We start from the raw sequence: 24288 nt of genomic DNA, 5'->3' as shown, positions 1-24288 counted from the left end.
GTAGATTTTACGAACCAGAACTATTACAGACGAAACACAAAGATCAATACTTGGTGGAAAAGTGTTGAGAAAGAAAGGTGATAAAGTATACGTTAAATGGCTAGGATTTGATGATTTACATAATAGCTGGATAGATAAAAGTAATGTTGTAATGTAAATATAAATGTTGTCTTTTATGGAATAATAACCATAAAACATTAGTTTGAATGAGATATGTTACAAGCATGAGAAAATTAGCTTCTTACAATTAGAGGAAGCTAAATTTAACGTATTATATAGACCTAAAAGGTTTGATCACTGGTTAGAAAATAAAGCAACAAAAGAACTAATAGCGTATATTTCCAGTGCCAGAATTCCGGGTGTAGAAATTTTATAAATGGTTAGAAAATAAACAATCTAAAGAGTTAATTTCATATATAAAGTCATTGAATCGAATTCGTGGGGATGACTTTAAGATTATCAAAGGCGGTAGGCTAGTTTGAATGAGATAAGGATAATGAATGAAATAAAGTTAAAAATAATGATTTTCTATAATAAATATGAGTACTATGGATATTTCTCTTAGTTTAAATGATATTTGCTAGGAACAGATTAAAGATAATTACTGGTATGGTATTTTTGGCGATTTTAAACTGATTATAATAGAGAAAACTAACCGCTGGAATTTCGGCTGTTGCTCTACATATCTAGTAAAAGGAGGAGACAAAGAAACAACATCAATTACCTCAGGAACATATGTATATAGAAAATTATTTCTTGCTATTTCTTTATGGATATCACAAGACTTCTATGACAAATGCTATAATATTATCGAAGACTATTTCGTTTCTAGCTTTAAACAGATTCAAGAAGATCAAGAAGAGTTGCAAAGAAGAGTAGAAGAGATAGAACAAACAATGGAAAGATTGAGAATTCAAAATGAAGAACAAGAACAAGAAATAACTAAATTAAAATCAATAGCTGCAGAACATACAGAAGATCCAGGGAAAGTACACAAACTAGTTATTATTAAAAATAATCTTTCCCCTATTCAACTACAAAAGATATTAGAAAAGTACGAAACAGACAAAAGAGAACAAGTAAAGAGCTATGAGAGTGACAGATATTGGGTTGGAAGAATTCAAGAGTGTAATATAAAAACAAAATTACAATGTCTACAAGAAAAATATCCAGACGTGACTATATTGTCTAAAACCAAAGACCCAAACTCGATTAACCTTCTAAATGAGGTAAAAGAAACATATGATTGTGTTATTTCGCATAGTTGTCATGTAGACCTAAAGAATGCAGATGGAGAAGATTGGTTTGTTATTGATTTGTTTTTATGTATAAGAGACAAATGACAATAAGTTTTGTGTTAGATATTTGTAAAGATAAGGGTAATGAGTTCTGGACATCCCTACCAGAAGAAGAATTGTTTAACGATATAGATTGTTTATATGATCGGTTAATATCTGATAATTAAGGTTACAACTTTTATGGTATAATAGCCATAAACGGTAATTAGTTAAGCATTAAACAAACCATCTGTTGTAACATCGAATGCTAAATTCAATATACTACCTAAATCAGAATTATTATGATATCTTCTTTTTATGACTCTCCAATCTACGAAATGTCTAAATAAATATATAAACTCTACAGAGAGGTCTTGATAAATTGAAATGTTATGCCAATGAACACTATCTTTGAACTCTGCAATAAATCCTTCTGTTAAATTTTGAAACATCGAAATCATTGCCCAATCTACTTTATCTTCGTAATCTCTTATAAGGTTTTCTGATAATTGCTGGGTCCCACATAAGCGCCACCAAGAAAGTTTATCTGCATGTTCTCGTATAAAAACTTCAGAGAGTTTGCTTCCATAAGATATGGCATCAAAATCAACTTTGTCTATAAACTCATTAATAAATTCTTCAGATAGGTTTTGATTAAACGATACTTCTCTCCAATGAACTCTATCTGCAAATTCTCTTATAAAGTCTTCTGATAAGTCGTGATTTTCCGAAATAATCTCCCAATCAACTTTATCAGCCTATTCTCTTATAAACTCTTCTGATAACTTTTTCCATGAACATATTTCACTCAAATTAACTTTCTGTTCATATTTGCGTATGGAATCTTCTGTAATATAATCATAGTTATATTCCTCCTCATAATCATCATAACCTATAGATAACCATTGTTCATCAGTCAGCGAATCTAGCATCTCATCGGACAAGTTCATAACGTTTGCATAGAGAGTGTTTTGAATAAGATATGAGTTCTTTTCTTTAGTAGCTTTCTTGAACAAATGATCTAACATACCTATGGACACGCTAAAATTTATTTTGTTTTCATCATTATAGCCACCAATATCTAAATGTTTACATACACAATCAAATATAGGTTTGTAAGATAATATTTCCTTAGCACTAGTCATATTCACCTGTTCGTTTTTATTCTTAGATTTTTTAAAATTTATTTCATTTTTGGTTTTCTATATAATAAATATGGAGAAACATTTTGATTTATTACATGATAGACTTAAACTAATTCATCATGATCTTAAACTCTTAGCAACACTACTAGAGAAGCAAGCTCTGTTAATAGAGAAACAAATAAAGTTAAAGGGAAAAGAATTATTAATAACAGAACAATAAACACCTGATTTGAGTAGTGATAAATACGAATATGATAGTGATGATTATGACGATGAGTAAATTTACAAAAATGATTCAGTTTTAAAATGTGTATATGTAACTTTGATGGGTTATTCCCATGAAAGCCCCGTCTTAATATAATATACTAATAGATATTGAAATTTTCTTGTCATAATGAGTATTAGCTGTTGTATTAGATATGAAAATGATTAATTTTTTCCTATTTTCTATAATACGAGGATGGCATCGATACTTACCGTTAAACCTATATTTGACAATGTGTGCAATTATTTAAATATTGAAGACAAAATTAATTTTAGTAAATCATTAGGCATGCTAGATCATTTATTTAAAAAATCAACAACAGAGAACTGCAAGGAGTTAGAGGATGACTTATTAAAATCTAATGGTATGATGCTATCTGATAGAGTCTTAAAGAGTTTAACTAAAGAACAATGGAATCAAATTTGTGAAGGTGAATTGACCGAAACATTTATGAGAAAATATGATAACAAGATTAACTTTAAAATTATCTCTATATATCAAAATTTATCAGAAGATTTTATGAGATATTACGATGATAAAATAACCTTCTATATAATATCACAGTGCCAAACTTTATCGGACGAGTTTAAAAGAGATTATAAAGATGAACTTGGTCTTACCGATTCGTTGGAAGAAGAGGAAGACGATGAGCTTCTTGATGATTTATTAGGAGGTGTAGATTATTATTACAATTCTGACCTTTGGTGTGATTTAGCAGAAGAATATAGAAGACATCACTCCATAATAAACGTTAACCCTTGAGAAGATGATGATGATGGATTAGATTTCTATTACAGCGGAATTAAAACTGTTTTTGATGCAGCTGATTGTTAAAAATGATTTAGTTTTCATTAGATCAATAGTAACTTTGATGGGTTATTCCCATGAAAGCCATGTTCCAATACAACGGGTAATGTGTGGACAATGGCAGGAGTGTACAATGTTAAGTGTTGTATTAGAACAAATGAAAATAAAAATAGTACGAAAATGATTAAAAATTTTTGGTGAAGATAAAAAATTGAAGAGTGACCGCTGATTTTCTATATAATAAATAAGATGAGTAATTATAATAGATTTACTGTAATAGAGTTAAGAAGACAATGTAAAGAGAATAGAATAAAAGGTTATTCCCGATTAAGAAAAGCAGAACTTATTGACAGACATATTGATCACGACAATCTTATGCAATTACCATTCTACAATGTTAATAACTATAGTGATTTTAATATAACACAGCTTAAACAAGAAGCAAAGAAATCAAATATACGAAACTACAGAATATTAAGAAAAGATCAATTTATAAGAAGACTAAACAAGAAAAACAACAAAGACGTTTTTCAAAATACAAAGGTAGAACAACAAGAACCGAAAGTAAAAAGCAAACATTTAAAAAGGATATTTCCATTTGAAGATGCTGTGATTGAAGAACCAAAACCAACACGTATACCTATAAAAGTAGAATTAGAAGAAACAGCACTTAAAAAACGTTCACAAACTATTAAAGTTGAAAATACAGGTGGATATAAAGACCCAATAAAATTTTTAGATACGAGTGGAAGAGTTGCTATTAGCAAAATCAAAGAAGAATTAAAATTTCACCCTGTTAAAGTTAACCTTGTTTTCATTTGTGATTATATAAAAGATAAAGAAATACAAGACATCAAACGAGAGAATATTAGAATCAACAAGAATATATATCTCATGCAAAACAAAAACTTCGTAGAGAAATGGAAGAATTGGAAGGTAGAGGATCAGGATGGACATTACACCAAATTAAATACTTACAAATCAGATTAAACAAATATGTACTATTAAGAGCTTCTTCCTGTATTGAACTTCCTAAACCAATTAAAGATAAGAAAGCGGTGATTAATATTAAAAATAAAGACAATAAATGTTTCTTATACTCTATTGCAAGTTACTTAAAACCTATAGACAGATGTTCTCAGTATCAAAGACCTTCGCATTATAAACAGCTTGTTAATAAGTTGCAAAAGAAGTATTGTGATAACATTGAATTTCCAGTACAATTAAAAGATATTCCAAAATTTGAAAGAAGAAGTAATATTTCTATCAATGTTTTCAGCTATGACAAGAACTATAATGCATAACCACTTCAAATCACAAAAACAAAGCAAGAGAAACATTTAATATATTATATGTAAAAGATGATCAAAATAATAATCATTTTTTCTGGATAAAAGACATATCACGATTAATAAGAAGTCAAGTGAGAAAACATACCTTGAAGTTATACTTTAGTGATAGATGTTTAACAAGGTACTTTGGAAATGAGCAGCAGTTGGAAAACCATGAGCTATATTGTAAAGAGCATGAGGCTATTAGAATAGAACTTCCTAAATCATATGACAATCAAATAGAGTTTCAAAACTATAATCGATCATTAAGAGTTCCATTTGTGATAATTGCTGACTTTGAATGTATCTTATGTAAGTTAAAAATAGAACATAATTGTAGCAAAACAGTAAAATATCAAAAGCATGAGCCAATGAGTTTTTGTTACTATGTCAAATATTCAAATGAAAACTATAAAACCCCTGTTAGTTATATAGGTCCAGATGCTGCAAAAGTATTTATTGAAATGTTAGAAAAAGAAGCAATAGAAATTATGGAAATATATAAAAGGATAGTTAATATGAATCCGCTTACCGAGGAAGAAATAGAAGCTTATAACAGTTCGGATACTTGCCATATATGTGAGAAAAACTTGAATGACTTACCACCAGGCGTTGAAAAAAAATTAAATATATTAAAGGGAAAAATACGGTTCTACAAGGATAGAGATGATATGAGTGAAAAATAAAAGAATGGAAATATGAATTAAGAAAATGTTTGTATAAGATAAATAAAAATAAAGCAAAAGTAAGAAATCATGATCATTTAACTGGAAAGCTTAGAGGTGCAGCTCACAGTTATTGCAATTTAAACTATAAAAATCCTAATTTTGTTTCAGTATTTCGTCATAACTTAACTGGCTATGATACAAATTTGTTCAATTTGTTATGATACGCACAAAATTAAACTGATCGCAAATAATGAAGAAAGGTACATAACATATGAAAAATATATAAAAGCAGGACCAAAAGATGGAATAAATTTAAGATTTGTTGATTCATTTAGATTTATGTCAAAGAGTTTAGCAGAGTTAACTAGCAATTTAAAGCCAGAACAATTTCGAGAAACATTAAAGTTTTTCCCGATTGATAAACTTGATCTAGTTAATACTAAAGGTGATTATCCATTTGATTATGTTGATTCATTTGAAAAATTAGAAGAACCTGTTCCATTATCTATAGACAAATTTACAAACAGATTAACAAGAGAAAAAATGAGTCCTGAACGTCATAAGCTTCATGTATGAGTTTGTAAAGAATTCAATCTGAAGTTAGTGAGGGACTTAACTGAACATTATAACAAAACAGATGTCCTTCAATTAGCAGATATATTTGAAAACTTTAAAGATATGCGTTTAAAGGCATATGGATTAGATCCTGCATGGTATTATACAGCACCTGGCTTATCGTGGGATGCAATGTTAAAGATGACTAAAATTAACTTAGAAATGTTAACTGATTATGATAAAATACTAATGCTAGAAAAGGGTATACGAGGAGGAATCTCACAATGTAGTAAAAGATATGTAAAAGCTAACAACAAATACTTGGCAAATTATAATAAAGATGAGTATTCATCATACCTAGCATATCTAGACGCAAATAACTTATATGGATGGGCGATGAGTCAATACATGCCTTGTAAAGACTAAGTGGGTTAAACCTTACATAGATATAATGAACATTTCAGATGACTCAGAAACTGGTTACATATTAGAAGTAGATTTAGAATATCTGAGGTATTTACACAACAAACATTCTGATTTACCACTAGCTCCAGAAAACATGTGTCCACCAGAACCTAACCAATCAAAACTACTAACAACACTTTATAATAAGGAAATATATGTAATTCACTACAGGAACTTAAAACTATATATGTCGCTTGCAATAAAATTAAAGAAAGTGCATAGAGTATTAGAATTCAATCAATCAGACTGGTTAAAGAAATACATTGATTTAAATACAAATATGAGAACGCAAGCTAAAAATGAGTTTGAAAAGGATTTTTATAAGCTCATGAATAACTCAGTATTCGGAAAAACAATGGAAAGTATTCGAAAGAGACAGCCCATACAATTAGAATGTGATCCTGAAAAAGTAGAAACATTAATTGCAAAACCAAATTTTGATTACAGAACAATATTTACAGAGAATTTTTGTGCTGTACATATGAAAAAAGAGCGATTGATATTTAATAAGCCAATTTTTGTTGGTATGAGTGTATTAGAATTATCAAAACTTTTAATGTATGATTTTCACTATAACACTATGAAACCGAAATATGGAAACAATATAGATTTATGTTACATGGATACTGATAGCTTTATATATGAGATTGAGACTGATGACTTTTACAAAGATATGGTAGAAATATTTGACCAATTTGACACGAGCGAATATGAAGAAAATAACATATATGGACTACCACTAATAAACAAGAAAGTAATAGGTAAGATGAAAGATGAGAATAAGGGTAAAATAATGACGGAGTTTATTAAGTTAAGAGCGAAGATGTATGCTTTTAAAGTAGAAAAGAAAGAAAAGAAAAAGGATAAAGAATTAACTAAAGCTGTAATATCAAAGGAGTTGCAGTTTAATGATTGTAAAGAAAGCTTATTTAAAAATGTTAAAACATATAAAGATATAAACCTCATTAGAAGTTATAAGCATGATGTATATAGTATAACCGTTCATAAGCTAGCATTAGATTCTTCAGATGATAAAAGATATATATTAAGAGATGGTGTAAACACATTAGCTTGGGGTCATTATAAGATAAAGTAAAAATATAATTAAGTATAGTGTAGTGTAGTGTAGTGTAGTGTAGTGTAATGTAGTGTAGTTTAGTGTAGTGTAATGTAGTGTAGTTTTAGCTGTAAGTTTTTATGATTTTAAATGTCATAAAAGCCTATGCGATCTCACTTTAACATTATAGTTATGGAAATACTTTGCGCTATGTATAGTTAGTTGGACGCTTCTGTAAATGCTTTGTGCTTTCCTGTGTGCTGATCAAAAATATTGGGAGGGGGAAAGTTGTCTGCAGAACATACATACATAACCTACTTCCAAATATCCATGTTTCAGAATTCCGCAGAACTTCCGCAACAGTTTTTATAGTGGGAGTTTGGCTACGGGCATATAATTTGAAATACTCACCAACTACCTTTATGAAAATTGTTTCGGAAGTACCGTAGAATCTCGAAACATGTAATTTTGGATAGCGCACATGTTAGTTCCTAAGCGAAGTCTTGACTCGACGACGGTAGGTCCATAGTATTGGAGCTACAGACCTTTAAAATTATTTTCTTTATGTTTTCAGCAGCCTATAACTCCAAAATGATGGATTTCTTCACAAAGGTTGGTATATACTTTTTCTTCTATCTTGGTGTCAGCAATCAGCTCCCAATCGTAGTTGGTGTTGTTTTGAAACACCCTGTATATTAAAGAGAAGTATGTGCTTTATATTAAGTTATTCTTATTTTTTAAAAATAGCAGCTGTGAGAATAATTGAGAGAAATAATGCTTTTCTGGTGCCTTTATTAAATTATTTTTGCATCCTTTCTTTTTTCTTTACGAAAACTGCCACTAAAAATACTAAGATTTGTTTTAAACATAACATTTTCTAGAAACCACCATTACTAGAAACTAGAATTTTCTGAAACAGTTTTAATTGTAGAGATATTGGAGTTAACATGAAGATTTTATTAAAATCATATATTATAGAATTTAATGCTTTTGCTTTAAAACAACTGACTATAGTTCTTACACGAAAAGCAACCCAAATTCACTTTCACTACAAATCTAAAAAACAATTTGTGAACTTTTACATACATATAAACTTTCCAACGTTTCTCTTAATCTAAAGACTGGTACTTAATATTCAAAAATACAGTACAATACAAGAGTATTTCAATACATTGACAAGATCTTCAAACTATACATTAAATACTTACTTTTAATATGCTTTACTTGTTCGGGGCGCACTAGAAAGAAAAATTTATGTCAATGATATAAAAGCATGTCTAAATTGAATAGTTTTACATGAAAAGCGATATTTTTTAATTTTACGAAGGAAGCTTTCATTATTAATCTTTTGCATTATTTTTTTAATGGGCCTTTGTATGCAGTTAAATAAGTAACACGTGTACATTCAGTACAAAATTTCCAAGTTGAATTCCAGTTCGAGACATCGTTCTTAGAAAAGTATATATAAGCCAAAATTGTATGTTTTCATCAGACTCAGACATTTATCATTTGGAACAACAGAAATATGTATAAATCTATTTAACTATAGACTTAAAAATAACTGTATAGAGTTTAAACATACGCACTTAGTTCTAATACGGCTTCAATAGCACAAAAGAGACCAACCCTTCAAAGAGAAACTTCAATCTGAAGTCATGCTGAAAGTTACAAAAAACGACTAAGGTGAAATCGCAGTACAAGCAGCACTTTAATAAGGATTCACCCACATGACTAACAACATTTCAAGTAAAAACTTAACCCTGAAGTCATACTGAAGGTTTCAAAAAACAAGCTTAATCTGCATCAAAGTTTAGTCTAGGGGACATGAAACTACAAGAAACTTGAAGTAACATTCTGGAAGCAGTATGTATGTATGAATCCCGCAAAAAAGAACAGGAGTAACTCAAATATTCTTTCAGTTGCTCTGTCAGAGAAAATTTATTTGAGAGGCCAGCGTCTTAAAAATTTAGAAACACTGATCTTTCCTTTTAACTTACTAAAACGGGCCAATAGCGGGACGATGTCGATATTTCTGATATTTAGTGTGCAGTGGCTAGCATTCCCAATTACACCACAAGAGACAGAGGAACAATACAAAATTCAACTTTCAATCAAGTACATTATCTAATTGGACATTTTTAAATAACTGGCACACTGTACGGCCTGGCACAGAGGACGACCTCTACATTGTAAAACAGGTAAGAAGGGACCGAAATTATACAACGTGTACAATTGCAAACACATTAACTTCACGAGAGTGATGTATTTGCCCGACGGTTATTACGTTATGTGCCGTTGTCACCCTACGTTCGTGGTACCGTTTGCGGTGGTGTTAAGAACATTAAGACTGGACCTGAAAGGAGTGGGATGGCGTTCTGCGGTAAGAAATAATGTTGCATGGACATACTGACCTCCAAACGTCTGAACGCCGTACACTCACCGGTCAACCTTATTACGATACTGTTGCTAATTTACCTCATCACTGGCGCAAGCTGGAATCGTACCGGATACCCCATGCACTAGATATGAAGGCTTTACCATTGGGCCACCAGGGCTCTGAACAGCGAAGATGTCACAGCTCTTGGAACTAGAGGATATTCGGCGAATGAACTGGCCTGTTCGTTCCCCCGACAAAATCTCATCGAGTACGTTTGGATATTATGGACAGGCATCTTTTAGCACGTTTGGATGAACCAAGGATCATCCAGTAGTTGTCATCATCAACTTTTTGACGACGAACGCCGTTCTGGACGACCAACATCCGCCAGAACCGACAAAAACGTGGATCGTGTGCGCGATGTTTTGCGTTCTGACCGTGGATCGAGCATCCAGCAAATTGCTGATACCCTACACATGTCCACATTTGCGGTATATGGCATAGTGACCGAGGATCTGCAACCATGACAATACCCCCAGCCACATGTCCTTCATCGTTACGAATTTTCTGGTCCGGAGCTAAGCCCAGGTGGTCCCCTATCCCCTTTACAGTCTCAATTTGGCTCCGTGCAACTTTTTTGTTTTCCCAAATCGAGAGTAAGCTGAAACGATAGCATTGGGAGACTGTGGAAATCATCTAAAAACACGTTACACAAGATATTCCCGTCGATGACTTTTAAGTTGAATTCCAGGCCTTGCAGACATGTCTTTGCAAGTGTATTGATGCAGGGGAGAGTATTTAGAAATATTTTAAGCATTTGTACAGGTTCGATCAATAAATCAATTTTTCTCAGAAAATGGGCATTACTTCTATAATGGACTCGGTATATAATAATAACAGCATGCACATGATTGGCAATAGTTTGTGTTGGTCCCTCCGCGATTCTCAGCAACGAATCGAAGAAGCGCGGACCTCGCTGCTACATGGTAGTAACTTCAACACACCGACTCTAGATATCTGTTTCGACTCGACGAAACCCTGCTGCCAGTGGCATACTAGCGGCAATCCTTCGACGCGCTGCTGTATTGACGATCGAGATTTATCCGCAAGTGGTCCACTAGGTGTTGGTGACGTTTACTGCATGAGGGACTCACAATGATTTCAGTGTAAGCTATTGCTTCTGCATAAAATTGTCACTTTTCTTTTTCTATTTCTTGCTATATTTTCCTGTACCATACTGTAGTACTAGTGTCTACTTATGATTCAAGTTTTACCAATCTTGTGAAAATGATACAGCATGTATAACTTATTTTCGTCCTTGTTTGCACACCAATGTATTTGGGATTGTTCTGGTCAATGTTTCGGCCCAAAGGGAAACAGTAAGTTCTGACAGACAAGAGACTGTGAACAGACAGAAATGCGAAATCCACTATTTTTGCATGCCAATGCAAAACCACACACGAACCTTAAAACCAATAATGCAATCTGGCACATTATGATCCACTGTACTCCCATATCTTCCATATGGTTCTATCTGGTCCCTTTCCATTTTTATCTATTTTTGTTTGGGGAGTGGAGGCAATGAAGAATGCAATATGCAGTTTTAATTTGAAGAAAATAAGATTCTGCTTAGAGCTATAAATATATATTTGAAGATAGAACTCGTTAGCTGATGCAGGGCCTCTGTATGTCCTTGTTTCAATGTGGCATAAGGCCATAGCAGTGAAAGAAGATTGAACAGAAAAATAACATGAGGTTACGTATAATAATATACTGTAGCAATATCGTTAATTTCCTTTAAACATTAGTCAGAAAATGAGGAGAATTACCTCAAAGAGTGGCCAGAAAGTCTTTTTAGAATTGAACTGTTTACAATTCCACGTGGAGCTGCATTGTGTTACTTGGAATTCCAAGTTCATGCTCCTTGCGTAATGTTTGCAACATTTTCTTGTCTGTTTGGAGGCTGAAAGCATCACTGACGCACTAACTTCTGCACATGCTTCCTTTCGGATTGATGGGCGATCAAAACGAAGGGCATCTAAATCATTTCCCAGACAAAAACCTTTCTTCTCCTTCGCGATCAAAGTCTGACGACTTCGTAGCTCCCTACCGAATAGTTCACGAACGCTATCCACTACCTGCTGCATATTTTCGTTGTTGTGCTTCTGTGCATCTGGACTCACACACTCGCCACTACCAGGGACGTACGCAGGAATTTATTTCGGGAGGGGTCTAAAGCATTTCGGGGGGATTCCAAATACAATTTGAGGCTAAATTATATAAACATTTCTAAAATTGCCCCTAAAAGTAGACTACATTTACAAAAAAGTCGGGATTTCGGGGGGGGGGCGAGTCGGGACTCCCAGGACCCACCCCCTGCGTACCCTCCTGGCCACTACGCTCCTCAAAGTGAAATCACTGATATCTGCCATTGTTATTCACCAAACGCAGATAGGCGAGACAATGAATTTGGTCAACGCATTGACTTCATTCCCTCCCTCCGCGGGTAACCGCGTGGCAGTTACGCGGCAATCATGTGGTAATTTACGTGAGGAGCACTGCTGCCATATCACGTATCAGGATCAGAGGTTCAAATTTTAAATATCTTAAAATCTCACATTATTTCAAGCATTTAGTTCAAGTGTAAAGAGATTTTCTGGCCACCCTATACAATCAGAAATTAATAATATTTTCCAAGAAAATTACATCTATGCTGAATGTAGTACGGACACTTACAATTTATTCCTGGAATCGTAATATAAAACCAATCGAAATTGCCATTTAGTTTATAAACTATAATCTGTTACGAGGCTTCTTTTGAAAATTCAATAAAACATCCATTAAATTGAAAGATAGGGTTAAATCTTATCCTATGCAAAATGTATTACCAAATTGTCAACGAAGTGGAACGCTGTTTGTTACACTTGTGATTTTAAGTAAAAATCGTCGTGCTGTCTTGTTGGAAATGTTGAAATTTTAGAGTTGAAACATATTTAATCATATCATACCAGCAATGGAATGTATCCCATTTAAAGTTAAACCAATTATAGAAAGTTGTCTGTAAATAGTTGTGATTTCTTATGATTTTTCTGACTAAATTTCATTCCACATTTCTGTTTAAAATCACTAATTGAGTGGATTTAAGCTACGTAATAAAGAAGTATACATTAGTACTGGAAACATGTTTAATTTTCTTTACAATTCTTGTATGTTATATATACTTACTTGGTCGTTTAGTGAAAGGCTTATAACTAGGAGTTGTTCTCCACAAATATTCCCAGATTGTTTTATTAATTCCTGCAAATGTTAAAAGTAGTGGTATTTAAAATATGCAGATGTTTAAAATATTTAAAATACAAGTCATTTAGTGTAATTATCTAAGCTAATTTTCTTACCCCAAAGAAAATGCAATGCTAGTATTTGTAGCGTCTGTTGTAACTCAAAGGAACCAGGATGCACGGAGCATACGTATTCATATACATTATTCTGATATAAAAAATGACGATATAGTATTTGAACGACATTGTCAGTAACGATAAAAACAGAAAAGGTTCATACGAAATTGCCACTACTAAAAATCTGTTCTAAAGTCTGGCCCAAACCCCTTGACATCTGGCGAAAGCCAATGTTGTGCATGTGTGATGGTGTCGGTTTTCGCTCCCTTTCATGTGCAAGCATAACTTGAAATAATAACGCGAGAAAATATGATATTGTAAAAACAATTTTTTTTCTCTTATACCTTTATTAACGCTATAGTAACTTATCATAAGGACATACCTTTGAAATTTTTGTATCTTAACCTTTAAATGCCTATTGACGTAACCCTGCGTCATGGCTTTAAATCTCCATAGCTCGGCCCCTAATTAAGGCACGAAGATAAATTTGATGTCAATGTGTTTCCGAAGTATGAAGCTTTCCAAGAATATATGCATTTTATGTATGTGGAGGGATACCACGGCGGAGGGAAGGGAGGTTAAAATTCGTGTCTTTTTTGTTTTTTTAATGTTTCTTTTGAGAGGCATCCTCCCTCCTCCTTTGGGAATAAGGTCATAAAAATTGGCATGCAAAACAATGAAGTAGTACACTACACGCCAATACACTGCAAAAGTACTTGTTAGTTGTGTGTGTGGAATAGGGGAGGGGCCAAGTTGACCAATTTTTTTAGTCATATTTTATTTTTTCCAAATTCTATTTTTTCATATATTTTTTTGCGGATTTTTCTCTTTCTTCTTCTACGAATAAAGCGGGAATTGCACATGTGTTACTTCTTTGGAATCTGTGATCCAACGATGTATGAATCATGGCTCTGTGATAATTTGGGACGTCAGCTGGGATAGCAACACGAAGGTCTGGAACTGCCCTTCGAAAATAATATACTTGGCGTTTTATTAGGAATTTGGTTCTGATTGTGTTGAAGCAATTAATTACCATTTTTGCATATCGCGTACAAATGAGCTCCACTTTGTCAGCGTAAGGTGATTTTGAGGGTTGCCAGGGCCTCCCAAATTCTACTTTTTCATATTTTTCCGGATCTTTTCACTTTCTTCTTCTTCTTTTTGCCCGAATAAAGAGGGGATTGTACAAGTATTACCTCGCTGGAATCTGCGATTCTTAAGCTTTCCAACGATGAATCTGTGATAATTACGGGGGGTCACTACGGCCCCTAACGCGAGAGTCTACGATTTCGTTAAAAATCCGTGGCCGACGTTTAAAGGTTAATCCAGGAAGGAAGCTATTAAATAACGTTGCCCAACTTGCATTGAATATTGTGAAAAGGAGGACACACTTTAAACGTAAGGAGGTTTGAGCCGAATTGTAGGTAGGACTATAATGTTTCTCGGTTTAGCCGGAAAAACCTCAGATATATATATCATCTGTCCTCTCAGAAATTGTTAGTTATCCCAAATAAACTGTGATTTCCTCCAAAGAATAAGTTATAATATCATTCATGTGATATTGAATAATAAACTTTTATTAGTCATCCATACTCAATTAACAAAAATAATCAATTCTCTATCACTTACTGTATGTTTAATGAATATTGTGAATGTATTTAATTAATTATGGTATTACAACAGAAGCCAGTGCAGAATTATGAATATACTGGTAATTCCTCATAGGATATTCCTAGGTGACAAGAGAACTCTCTTGCGAGTATATATGTTAGCAGATGCGTTCGTCTGTTAAATTCCGTGTGGAATCTAACTGTAGGCCTATGTCTCATATGGTCTCGGTGCTGAAACAGGACATTGGATTACAAATTTATCAATCAGCCTTAGTGGCACCAACAATGAACACATACACTAGATCCTTTCTATTTGAACTATGCCCTTGCTAGCGCTGCTGTCAATATGTGATTTCCGGTACCTCCTTCAAAAGAGAAGGGACAAGTTGCTGCGACCGAGATCTTTCAATTGTTTAATGCGGAAGCGTTGCCACAATGAATTATTTCACGGGCTTCACTGTGCTCTGTTTTGTTAGCCATTCTAGGTAGCCTACGATCATCCCTCGTCAAGACCAAAAGACTGAATGACAAATTGGCAACATAGCTGAGGTCATTCACTTGTTTTCGCTACGCAAAAGGAGGGATTCCTCCGTCAGAGGGCGGCGGGGGTGGGGCCGAAGTATAGTTTGCATAGTTTCCGAGGGCACAGGTGAAATAGACAGGCTCTAATTAGAAATAAAAACGAGATAACAAAGAAACATGTAATAGGTCAATCAACATATAAAATGCCGCTTCGACTAAAGGTGTAAGTTTTGCTGTTATCGGAGATAACAGATGATCGTGACGGGATAGAACAGCAGCTCTCAGTGTTGTAGCTATCGAATACTTGGAGAATAGGGTATGGTTGCGGAGGTAGCTTCGTTTCTTGTTTTATTTGGTCGTCCTTTCATTTGGATGTTCTTTGTCTACCCTCTCAATTGCTAGCACCACTGCTGGACTGGTCGGACATTGTTGGAGTCTTTAAGGATGATGATCATTTGACAACTTCCAGCTGCAGTATATATATATATATATATATATATATATATATATATATATATATATATATATATATACTGATTGTGACCTACTTTTGTATGAGTACAATGTTTAATCTTTGTTGGTTTAAGTAGAAAATGACAAAAACGACAGAAAAGAAAATGAAATGAAATTTTTTAGTTTTACGTCTCACGTTTATGCCGGTTAGGCTAAAGGAGACGGTGATTATGGGAAATGAATGAAATGGTGGAATGAAGAAAGTGGGAGAACCCCGAGGAAACCCACGCACACGATGTTTGTCCATCATAAAGTTCACTTTGGCGGGAGCAGGGTTTGAACCCGGGACCCCATGCACGAGAGGTGAACGCTCTACCATTGAGCCACCGCGGGCCCTACAAATACTGATGTGAGGTGGAAAATTTTCCGCGGAAAATTTTCCATTTCGGAAAATTTTTCCGCTATATTTTTCCGGAAAATTTTCCGTTCTAAGAAAATATCAGTAATCAAGTAACAATTCCTCAGCAATCATGAAATTGATTGAATTCATGTATAGAAATGTAAAAAGTGAAGGATCGTTTAAAGAATCTGAAACTTTTCATGGCTCAGACAATTTTCAGTACTATGTAGGAACAAGTTAAACAATTTTTCACGAATCGAAATATTTTCTGCCTTATGTGGAAAAATTGAAGAACTTTTTATGAGTCGGAAAGTTTTCATCATTTTGAAGCAAGAAGTAAAGCAACTTTTTTTGTGAATCGGAAAATTTTCATCACGATGTAGAAACAAGTGGAAAACACTTTTCATAGGCCTGACAATTTTGAATATTATGTATAGTGATGTTAGGTGGAAAATTTTCCATTATATTTAACTGCACATAGAGCTACAAAATTGAATTTCAGTAGAGGAAAGTTAAACAGCAACAAATTATAATTTTCCAATTAGCTTTCGGGAACCGGAAAATTTTCTATTCCAAGTTGGGAAATAAAATTTTACAGTGTTTCTCTCTCTCTCTCTCTCTTCGTTCTAAGCTCCTTCGAGCTCCTACGTTACTAAGCGCTTAGTATACGCGCCTTTGGCATGGAAAACCTGAAAAATTGTTCCACTTGTTCCTACATAGTACTGAAAATTATCTAAGCCATGAAAATTTTCAGATTCTTTAAACGATCTTTCACTATTTAACATTTCTATAAATGAATTCAATCAATTTTATGTATATTGACGAATTGTTACTTAAGCACTGATATTTGTTAAGAACGGAAAATTTTCCGGAAAAATATATAAGAAAATTTTCCACCTCACATCTCGACTAAACAACGATGTAGGAATAAGTGGAGTATATTTTTATGAATCGGAAAATTTTCATCACTGTACAGGACAGACAATTTTTCGATTCATGAAAAATTGTTCCACTAGTTCCTACATCGTACTGAAAATTGTCTGAGCCATTAAAATTTTCAGATTCTTTAAACGACCTTTCACTTTTTAACATTTCTATACATGAACTCAATCAATTTTATGAATATTGACGAATTTTTACTTAATCACTGACATTTGTTAGGAACGGAAAATTTTCCATCTCACATCACGGCTAATAAACAATGTAGGAATAAGTGGAGTGTTTTTACGAATCGGAAAATTTTCCGTTTCAAAATTTCCCGGAAAATTTTCATCACTGTAGCGGACAGACAATTTTTCGATTCATGAAAAATTGTTCCACTTGTTCCTACATAGTACTGAAAATTGTCTAAGCCATGAAAATTTTCAGATTCTTTAAACGATCTTTCACTTTTTAACATTTCTATATATAAATTCAATCAGTTTTATGAATAGTGACGAATTGTTACTTAATCACTGATATTTGTTAAGAACGGAAAATTTTCCGGAAAAATATATAAGAAAATTTTCCACCTCACGTCTCAACTAAACATCGATGTAGGAATAAGCGTAGTATGTTTTTATGAATCGGAAAATTTTCATCACTGCCTATAGAAAAGAAATAAAAATATAAAAACACTTTTCGCATAGTATAGTACAGTGTCTTAAATGTTGTTTGGTTTAATGTTGTGTGCTCTTTGTTCGCTCTTTGTGTACTCTTTTTTCGTGTTTCTTTGAATTTTAATTTACAGAGTGCTTTTGTCAACGAGAATAGAGGTTTGGTGTATCTCCCATTGTGCTTGATCACATCTGTTACACACTGCACGCAAAAAAGGAAAGGTTACTAGTAAACTAGAAAAAGGTGGAGAGTAACCAAGTTAGTTTGTCAATATATGGACAACAAAGCCATGTGTCCCAACAACCAAACCAAAAAGGTTAACGAGGGAAGGTGATTACAACCTTGCGTTACAGGTTAATATTGCTAGGTTACAGTGTAATAACTCACAGGGTACGCTAACCGACCACGTACTTACCACCACCGACCACAGTGTGTAACCCGTCACGTAGTTAGCAAGTTGGAGCAACCGACTACTCGTTTAATGAGAGGTGCTTCAACTATAGTAATCCAGTATTCTGCTTAATATAACAAATTCAATTGGTTAAAATCATTGGAATTGTTCCTTCAAACACAACTTTGACGGTTGTGAATATACACAGAAAAATGCAATATGAAAATAATTGACAACTCCTTAAGGTTATCATTCAGATGTAAGTTTTTTGTCGTCTACCCGTTTAAAGGGTTGCGACCTTTCTTCGGGGAAGTGTTGTATTAATGTACTATGTTGTCTTACCCTTGTGCCCCTATCAGAAAAATATAACAATTTACAGCGCGTACTCTTTACTATAAACAAAGCTTTACTCGGTATATTTAATATTTTACAATGAAGCAACGTAAAATGTATTATATTTCCTATTATCCACCATGAAATTATTAGTACGAGTGTGTGAATGTTTTGACGGCAGTTCTATGATTAGTAGTGCTTTTATCTCGCGTCATTATTTGTACTAAGACATTACTTTATAATAATATATTCATTTGAATATCAGAAGATGCATAAACTTCCGTAAATAAACTTTCTTTTACATTTTTGTATTAATTCATGTAGAATCCATATTTTAATAACTGTTTTTCTATTCCTTCGAACTTGTTACGGAATTGCAAATTGTCGTAAAATTGTAAATTGCGACGTTCCTGTTTGTGCTTTTAGTAATGCAGTGTTACCAGTAAACAAGTTCTGGAGGGTTAAATTTACCTTGTGTGAAAATCGGATGAAACCAACAAAGTGTTTGAAAATTAAATTAACCTTCTTGAATTGGCTACCTGTTTCTAACCCACTCTATCGGTTAATAGCAATCAATCACTATTGTTTCTACTCATTTTCCAGTAACCTTTTTCTATTGATTACCGGTAACCTCGTGAAATTAACATTTTTCTTATCTCAGAAGGGTTGTTGCAAATTATTAACTGGTTGCAAATTATATAGAGCCTGTCTATTTCACTTGTGCCCTCGGAAACTATGCGAACTATACTTCGGCCCCACCCCCGCCACCCTCTGGCGGATGAAACCCTTTCTTAGCTTAGGTAAAAGAAGCGAATGACCTCAGCTGTGTTGCCAATTTATCATTCAGTCTCTTGTTCTTGACGAGTGAAGATCATAGGCTATTTAGTGTGGCTAGCAAGACGGAGCACAGTGAAGTCCGTGAAATAATTCAGTGTGGCAACGCTTCCGCATTCAACAATTGAAAGATGTCTGCCGCAGCAACTTGTCCCTCCTCTTTCGAGGGAGGTACGGGAAACAAACAACGACAGTGGCGACAGCGGGGGCACAGTTCAAACAGAAAGGCTCTAGAAGCCAAATTAGCCATTAACCTCCAGTAGGTTACCGCTTATTTTTCTGTGTGCTTATTCACTGAGAGCGTGCCTCCGGGATTAGTAGAGGAGTACCAATAGTTCTCGTAAACGTTTCAATGGGAACTTGCCGCAACCAAAAATATGAATTTTAAATTACACCATTTCACTTATGTTTAATAAGGCAATGATTTCGAGATCATGTTTGGAGTTTTGTGATTTTATAGGTCGATATATTGCAAAGTTAGCAATATAATGCCAAGTTTAAAAAATCATGAAATTACGGAGTGATTTTCTCAGTGGAAACGCTAGATTAGAAACAAAAGGAGAAACTATATAAATTAGATAATATTGGAACACTTCCCGTCTAAGTACAACTTTATCGTTTACTGAGCGTCAATATGGGAGTTATTTCATGTTGAAATCTCTTAAACTGTGGAAAAGAGGAGATTAAGTCAGAATTTTCTTGCCAGTAAGTTCTAGATATAAATTAGTTCGAATTAAAAGTAAGGTGTTACGCGAACTGCTTCCAACTCACTCACTGATTCTTCTTTTAAGTTGTCCAGGCCACCAGAATGTATTAAGGCTGGATACTATCGTCTGTGTTACCACCCTTATATCTCTATTTTTCTTCGCTGTTTTAAGCGTCAGCATTCCAATACATTAGCACATCGTGTAACCCTACGTTCACTCGTGTACGAATTACGGCAAGGAAAGTAACCGCACGGATCCTTGTTCAACGTCAAACTCCAATGGTGAACGTTCAGCCTGATTGAGCGTGTATCAGTCCTCCATCTAGAGAGACGTACCCGAGAGCTTAGGGTTCTTTAGAAGACATCTGTTGCTGCAGTAGAAAATCGTACTAAAGAGGCAGTTCTAATTTACCTTCCTTATCTGTTCGTCTCTGTTGTTGCTACGTATTGCAAATCGGCGGCCGACCAAAACATCTCATACTTCCACTCAAACTGAGATTCCTGTATCGAAACGTGCTGAACATACAACTTCAGTTCTTACATCAATTTCCGAAGCTTCTAAATTCTTCATGTTGTTTGTTGTGTCACATTCTTGGCATTAAATTAGAACTAACATATATATCGGCACGTTAAGATCCCACCTTTTCCCCAGAAAAAAACAAAACCTTCATCAATTCACAAGACATCTTTGATTTCACTGAAATTTGGTTATTCACATGTGGTGCAGTATAAACAGATACACAGTGACCCATATGGTAAGGTTTAACTTTAACGTTGATATTTCTAATATAGAACTTCTCCAGTGGAAAATTAACGGCTTCAGCAGTCGCTTTGAAATATTGAGGAAACTAATCTTCGAGCCCGTATAAGCTATTACACTCCTATCTGTTCTCCCTAAAGCTTACTTAGATGTTACGGAGTATATAATTTTAGCACATTTCATACTTTACATGTTTGATAAGCAGACAGATGTCCGTGCTTCTAGGAGAGCAGCTATTAATGTATTGAACTTTTCAATTCCAATGTGACAACAATGATAGTAAAATAGTAATTAGTAGTAACCTGAGTTACCACCGGTACGGACCGGAGAATTATCTTTCCCCACGTGGTCAATGTGCTCCAAACACGGGATTGAAATGCACGTTTACCCGTATTTTAATTCAGCACCAAGCACATCGCTTTCTAAGCATATCAGAAATAACTCGTTACTACCTGAGAGAATTCGCATTGGTATTTATCGTTTAATAAAAGCAAAACTTTGTGAAATATATTTGGCACTTGTGTCAAGTAACAAATAATGTTCTATGTTTTCTGTTATCGATCACAATAATATTGTTGTAAACCTGTAAATCGTCTAACGACAGTTACATAAGCAACAGCTCTGCCATCTTTTGTTCATACGTCCTAAGACACAAGAATAACAAATAAAGAAAATAGATGGAAGTAACTCTTGTCAGATGATTCACAGGTTTACAACAATATTATTGTGACCGATTACAAGAAACATAGAATGTTATTAGTCACTTACTATAAATGCGAAATGTATTTCGCGAAGCTTTACTCATACCAAACAGTAAAAACGATGCAAATACTCACAGCTAGTAACGAGGTATTTTTGATATGCTCTGAAGACGATGACATGATATTGAATTGATACACAAGTAACACGCTAAAGTTGTAGTCATTTAGTGTTGTTTCAACACTTCATTTTTTGCTGTGTACATATGGACAGATCCTCAATTTTATAACATCGTTGGGTATCGCGAGGTATCGTTCAAGAGAACAAGTGAAATACTGCACACGCAATAACGCTAGTCGGTATACTGCTTTAAGATGGGTAAAAGTCCCTCCGTATGACGTCACGAACAAGGAGCCGATCAGAAGGCTAAACGCGAACTGGGCTACCTGTTATTTTATATACATTGCAAAAATATAACTAGGAATCATTATTTAATTTTATTGTATAGAAATAGTGGCGTTGATTGTAATCTTCATTGCGAACTCTTGGAAGTAGTTGAGTTAATATTTCATCTGCCTGTCTACCCAAGAACTATATAATCTTACCAAAGTACTTACTTATTGTCGGCAGTTCCGTTTCCTCTGTAAAGATCAAATGAAATATCAAAATATCAGTAAAATCTCAAAATATGAATAATGCACTTTCGTCATAATTACAAAACATTTTTAATACCTCTATAGTCATTTCCAATAGTAATCAAAATCTTAAAACAGTTTCGGTTATAGCTATTTGAGTTATGTCAAAAGATTTACCTGGTAAGAAGGGTAACTTAGATAAAAATTGATAAAATAAGATTAAATACAGTACATTTATTATATATTGTAACAAACTGAAAAAAAAAATTCACTGCAAATAGGAATATTCTTAAGAGTAAAAATTAACGATCCTGCTTTCTCACTCTCCAACGGAAAAAAATAATATTTGTTTAAATCAAGGAATCATATTTCAAACAAGACAATAAAGTTAATGACTTTATTAAAACATGCATAACTTTAGCTTGATCAACAAAGTTGGCTCTAAATAAGATTGTGGGAGAGTACTGGACTAGATCATTTTGCTTGAACAAATACGAAATGGGTAGCATTTTGGGCTAAATTTTAATGCACATTTTAATATTCGCTGGAACTTCTGCAAATATATCGTAATTTTGTTTTCTCAAAGTCAAGATGAACCTAATTCAAATTTGTGTGTTTGAAATGATAGATTTTATTTATTTGATTAAAATATTGATGCATTTTTTTTAGAATTATTGTCTATTATGTGAGGTTTTCGAAAGTCAACGTGCCTTGGATTTTGAGTAACATTCTTACGCATGTCGCAACTTCGTAATGATTAATAATTTTCGACTAAAAAAATGTCCAAGTAATCCTGGCATTGTAACTTCTCTTACACTCATCTCAAAGTGATAAAAAAACATATTGAAGTAATAGAGCCACTTACTTTCAACTCATAATTAAAGAAATGCTTAAGTAATGCAATCAGTGCCTTTCTTAAGTTTAATTCATTATGGGAGACCCGCCTTGGATTCCCGACACGAGCTCATGTGGTTCGGATTCCAAGTTAATCAGTAGGTCCACATATCATATAGCCTCACTGCTGAACGGGACGTTAAACTCCAAATCAACTCAATTTAATTCATTACCAAAGAAAAGAGTGTTAATGAAATGAGAATCTCAATTATACTGAACTCATAAAAGTTATATTGAAGTAAATAACAACTTTCATACGATGCATGTTATTACTGGGAGGAGAAAGTGGAGGTAAGCCTTGATTTACATAGGAAAGTACATGGTGTAAACAAACTCTAGGCAAACTTTTAAAAAGAAGAATTTTAGGAATGATCCCAAAAAAATGGATCAAAAGATTGCGATCTTGGCCAATAATTAGTTTTTGGAGCAGGGGCCACAAAATTTTTGAACGGCCCCTAAAATCGAATTTTCGTATTTTTTACGGAATAAGCACATCGTACTGAGTTAAGTGATATTTTGTGTTTGGCTACACTATATGTAGTTCTCCAGATATAAGGTGTACAAGAAAATTTTTGATTGAAATATATTGGCTCTTTTGATGCACTTTTGGATCTGGGACCACAAAAATTTTTGAACGGCCCCTAAATCGAGTTTTCGTATCCTGTTTACGGAGTAAGCACATCATGTTGAGTTAATTGATAGTTTGAGTTTGGCTTCATTGTATGTAGTTCTCCAGATATAAGGCCTACAAAAAAATTTGCCTGAAATATATTGAATTTTTTGATAGAAAATACTGTAGATAAAATCATAGCACTATCGAGTAACAAAGCATATTATTTTTAAAAGGTAGAGTTGAAAGGCTTTTTTTTTTTGTATTTTCAGTAGTTCCATTATCTGACACTAAAAGATGTCTATTTCATGTATTTATAAACCTTTATCACCTGTGCGCCACCAGCAACAGTTCACCAGTAATTATGTTAATTCACCTTTATTGTAAACTCATAGATGTATGCTTTACTCTTTGTATTATTTGCCATACATGCGGCGAGGACATTAAATTTTTACTTTTAAGCCATGTGTATGTAACTGCATGCACACCTATGAAATAAACGC

At 33.8% G+C, this 24288-nt stretch overlaps 1 protein-coding gene across 1 annotated transcript in view; it reads right to left on the bottom strand.

The window, feature by feature from the left end:
* Positions 1-24288, bottom strand: part of LOC145692080 (uncharacterized) — a 165067-nt gene that overhangs the window by 8585 nt on the left and 132194 nt on the right. Inside the window, exons 11-13 of the mRNA XM_081767372.1 lie at positions 22264-22287; positions 13173-13244; positions 8779-8808 (exon numbers count right to left, since the gene is read on the bottom strand). Coding sequence (XP_081623498.1) covers positions 8779-8808; positions 13173-13244; positions 22264-22287 — 126 coding nt within the window. The remainder of the gene's footprint in view (positions 1-8778; positions 8809-13172; positions 13245-22263; positions 22288-24288) is intronic.

This window comes from Thermobia domestica, chromosome 8, assembly GCF_964235325.1.
Source record: "Thermobia domestica chromosome 8, izTheDome1.hap1.1, whole genome shotgun sequence".
Classification (NCBI taxonomy): domain Eukaryota; kingdom Metazoa; phylum Arthropoda; class Insecta; order Zygentoma; family Lepismatidae; genus Thermobia; species Thermobia domestica.
Note: the sequence above shows the minus strand (reverse complement) of the source record. Positions and strands in the feature narration are given on the sequence as shown.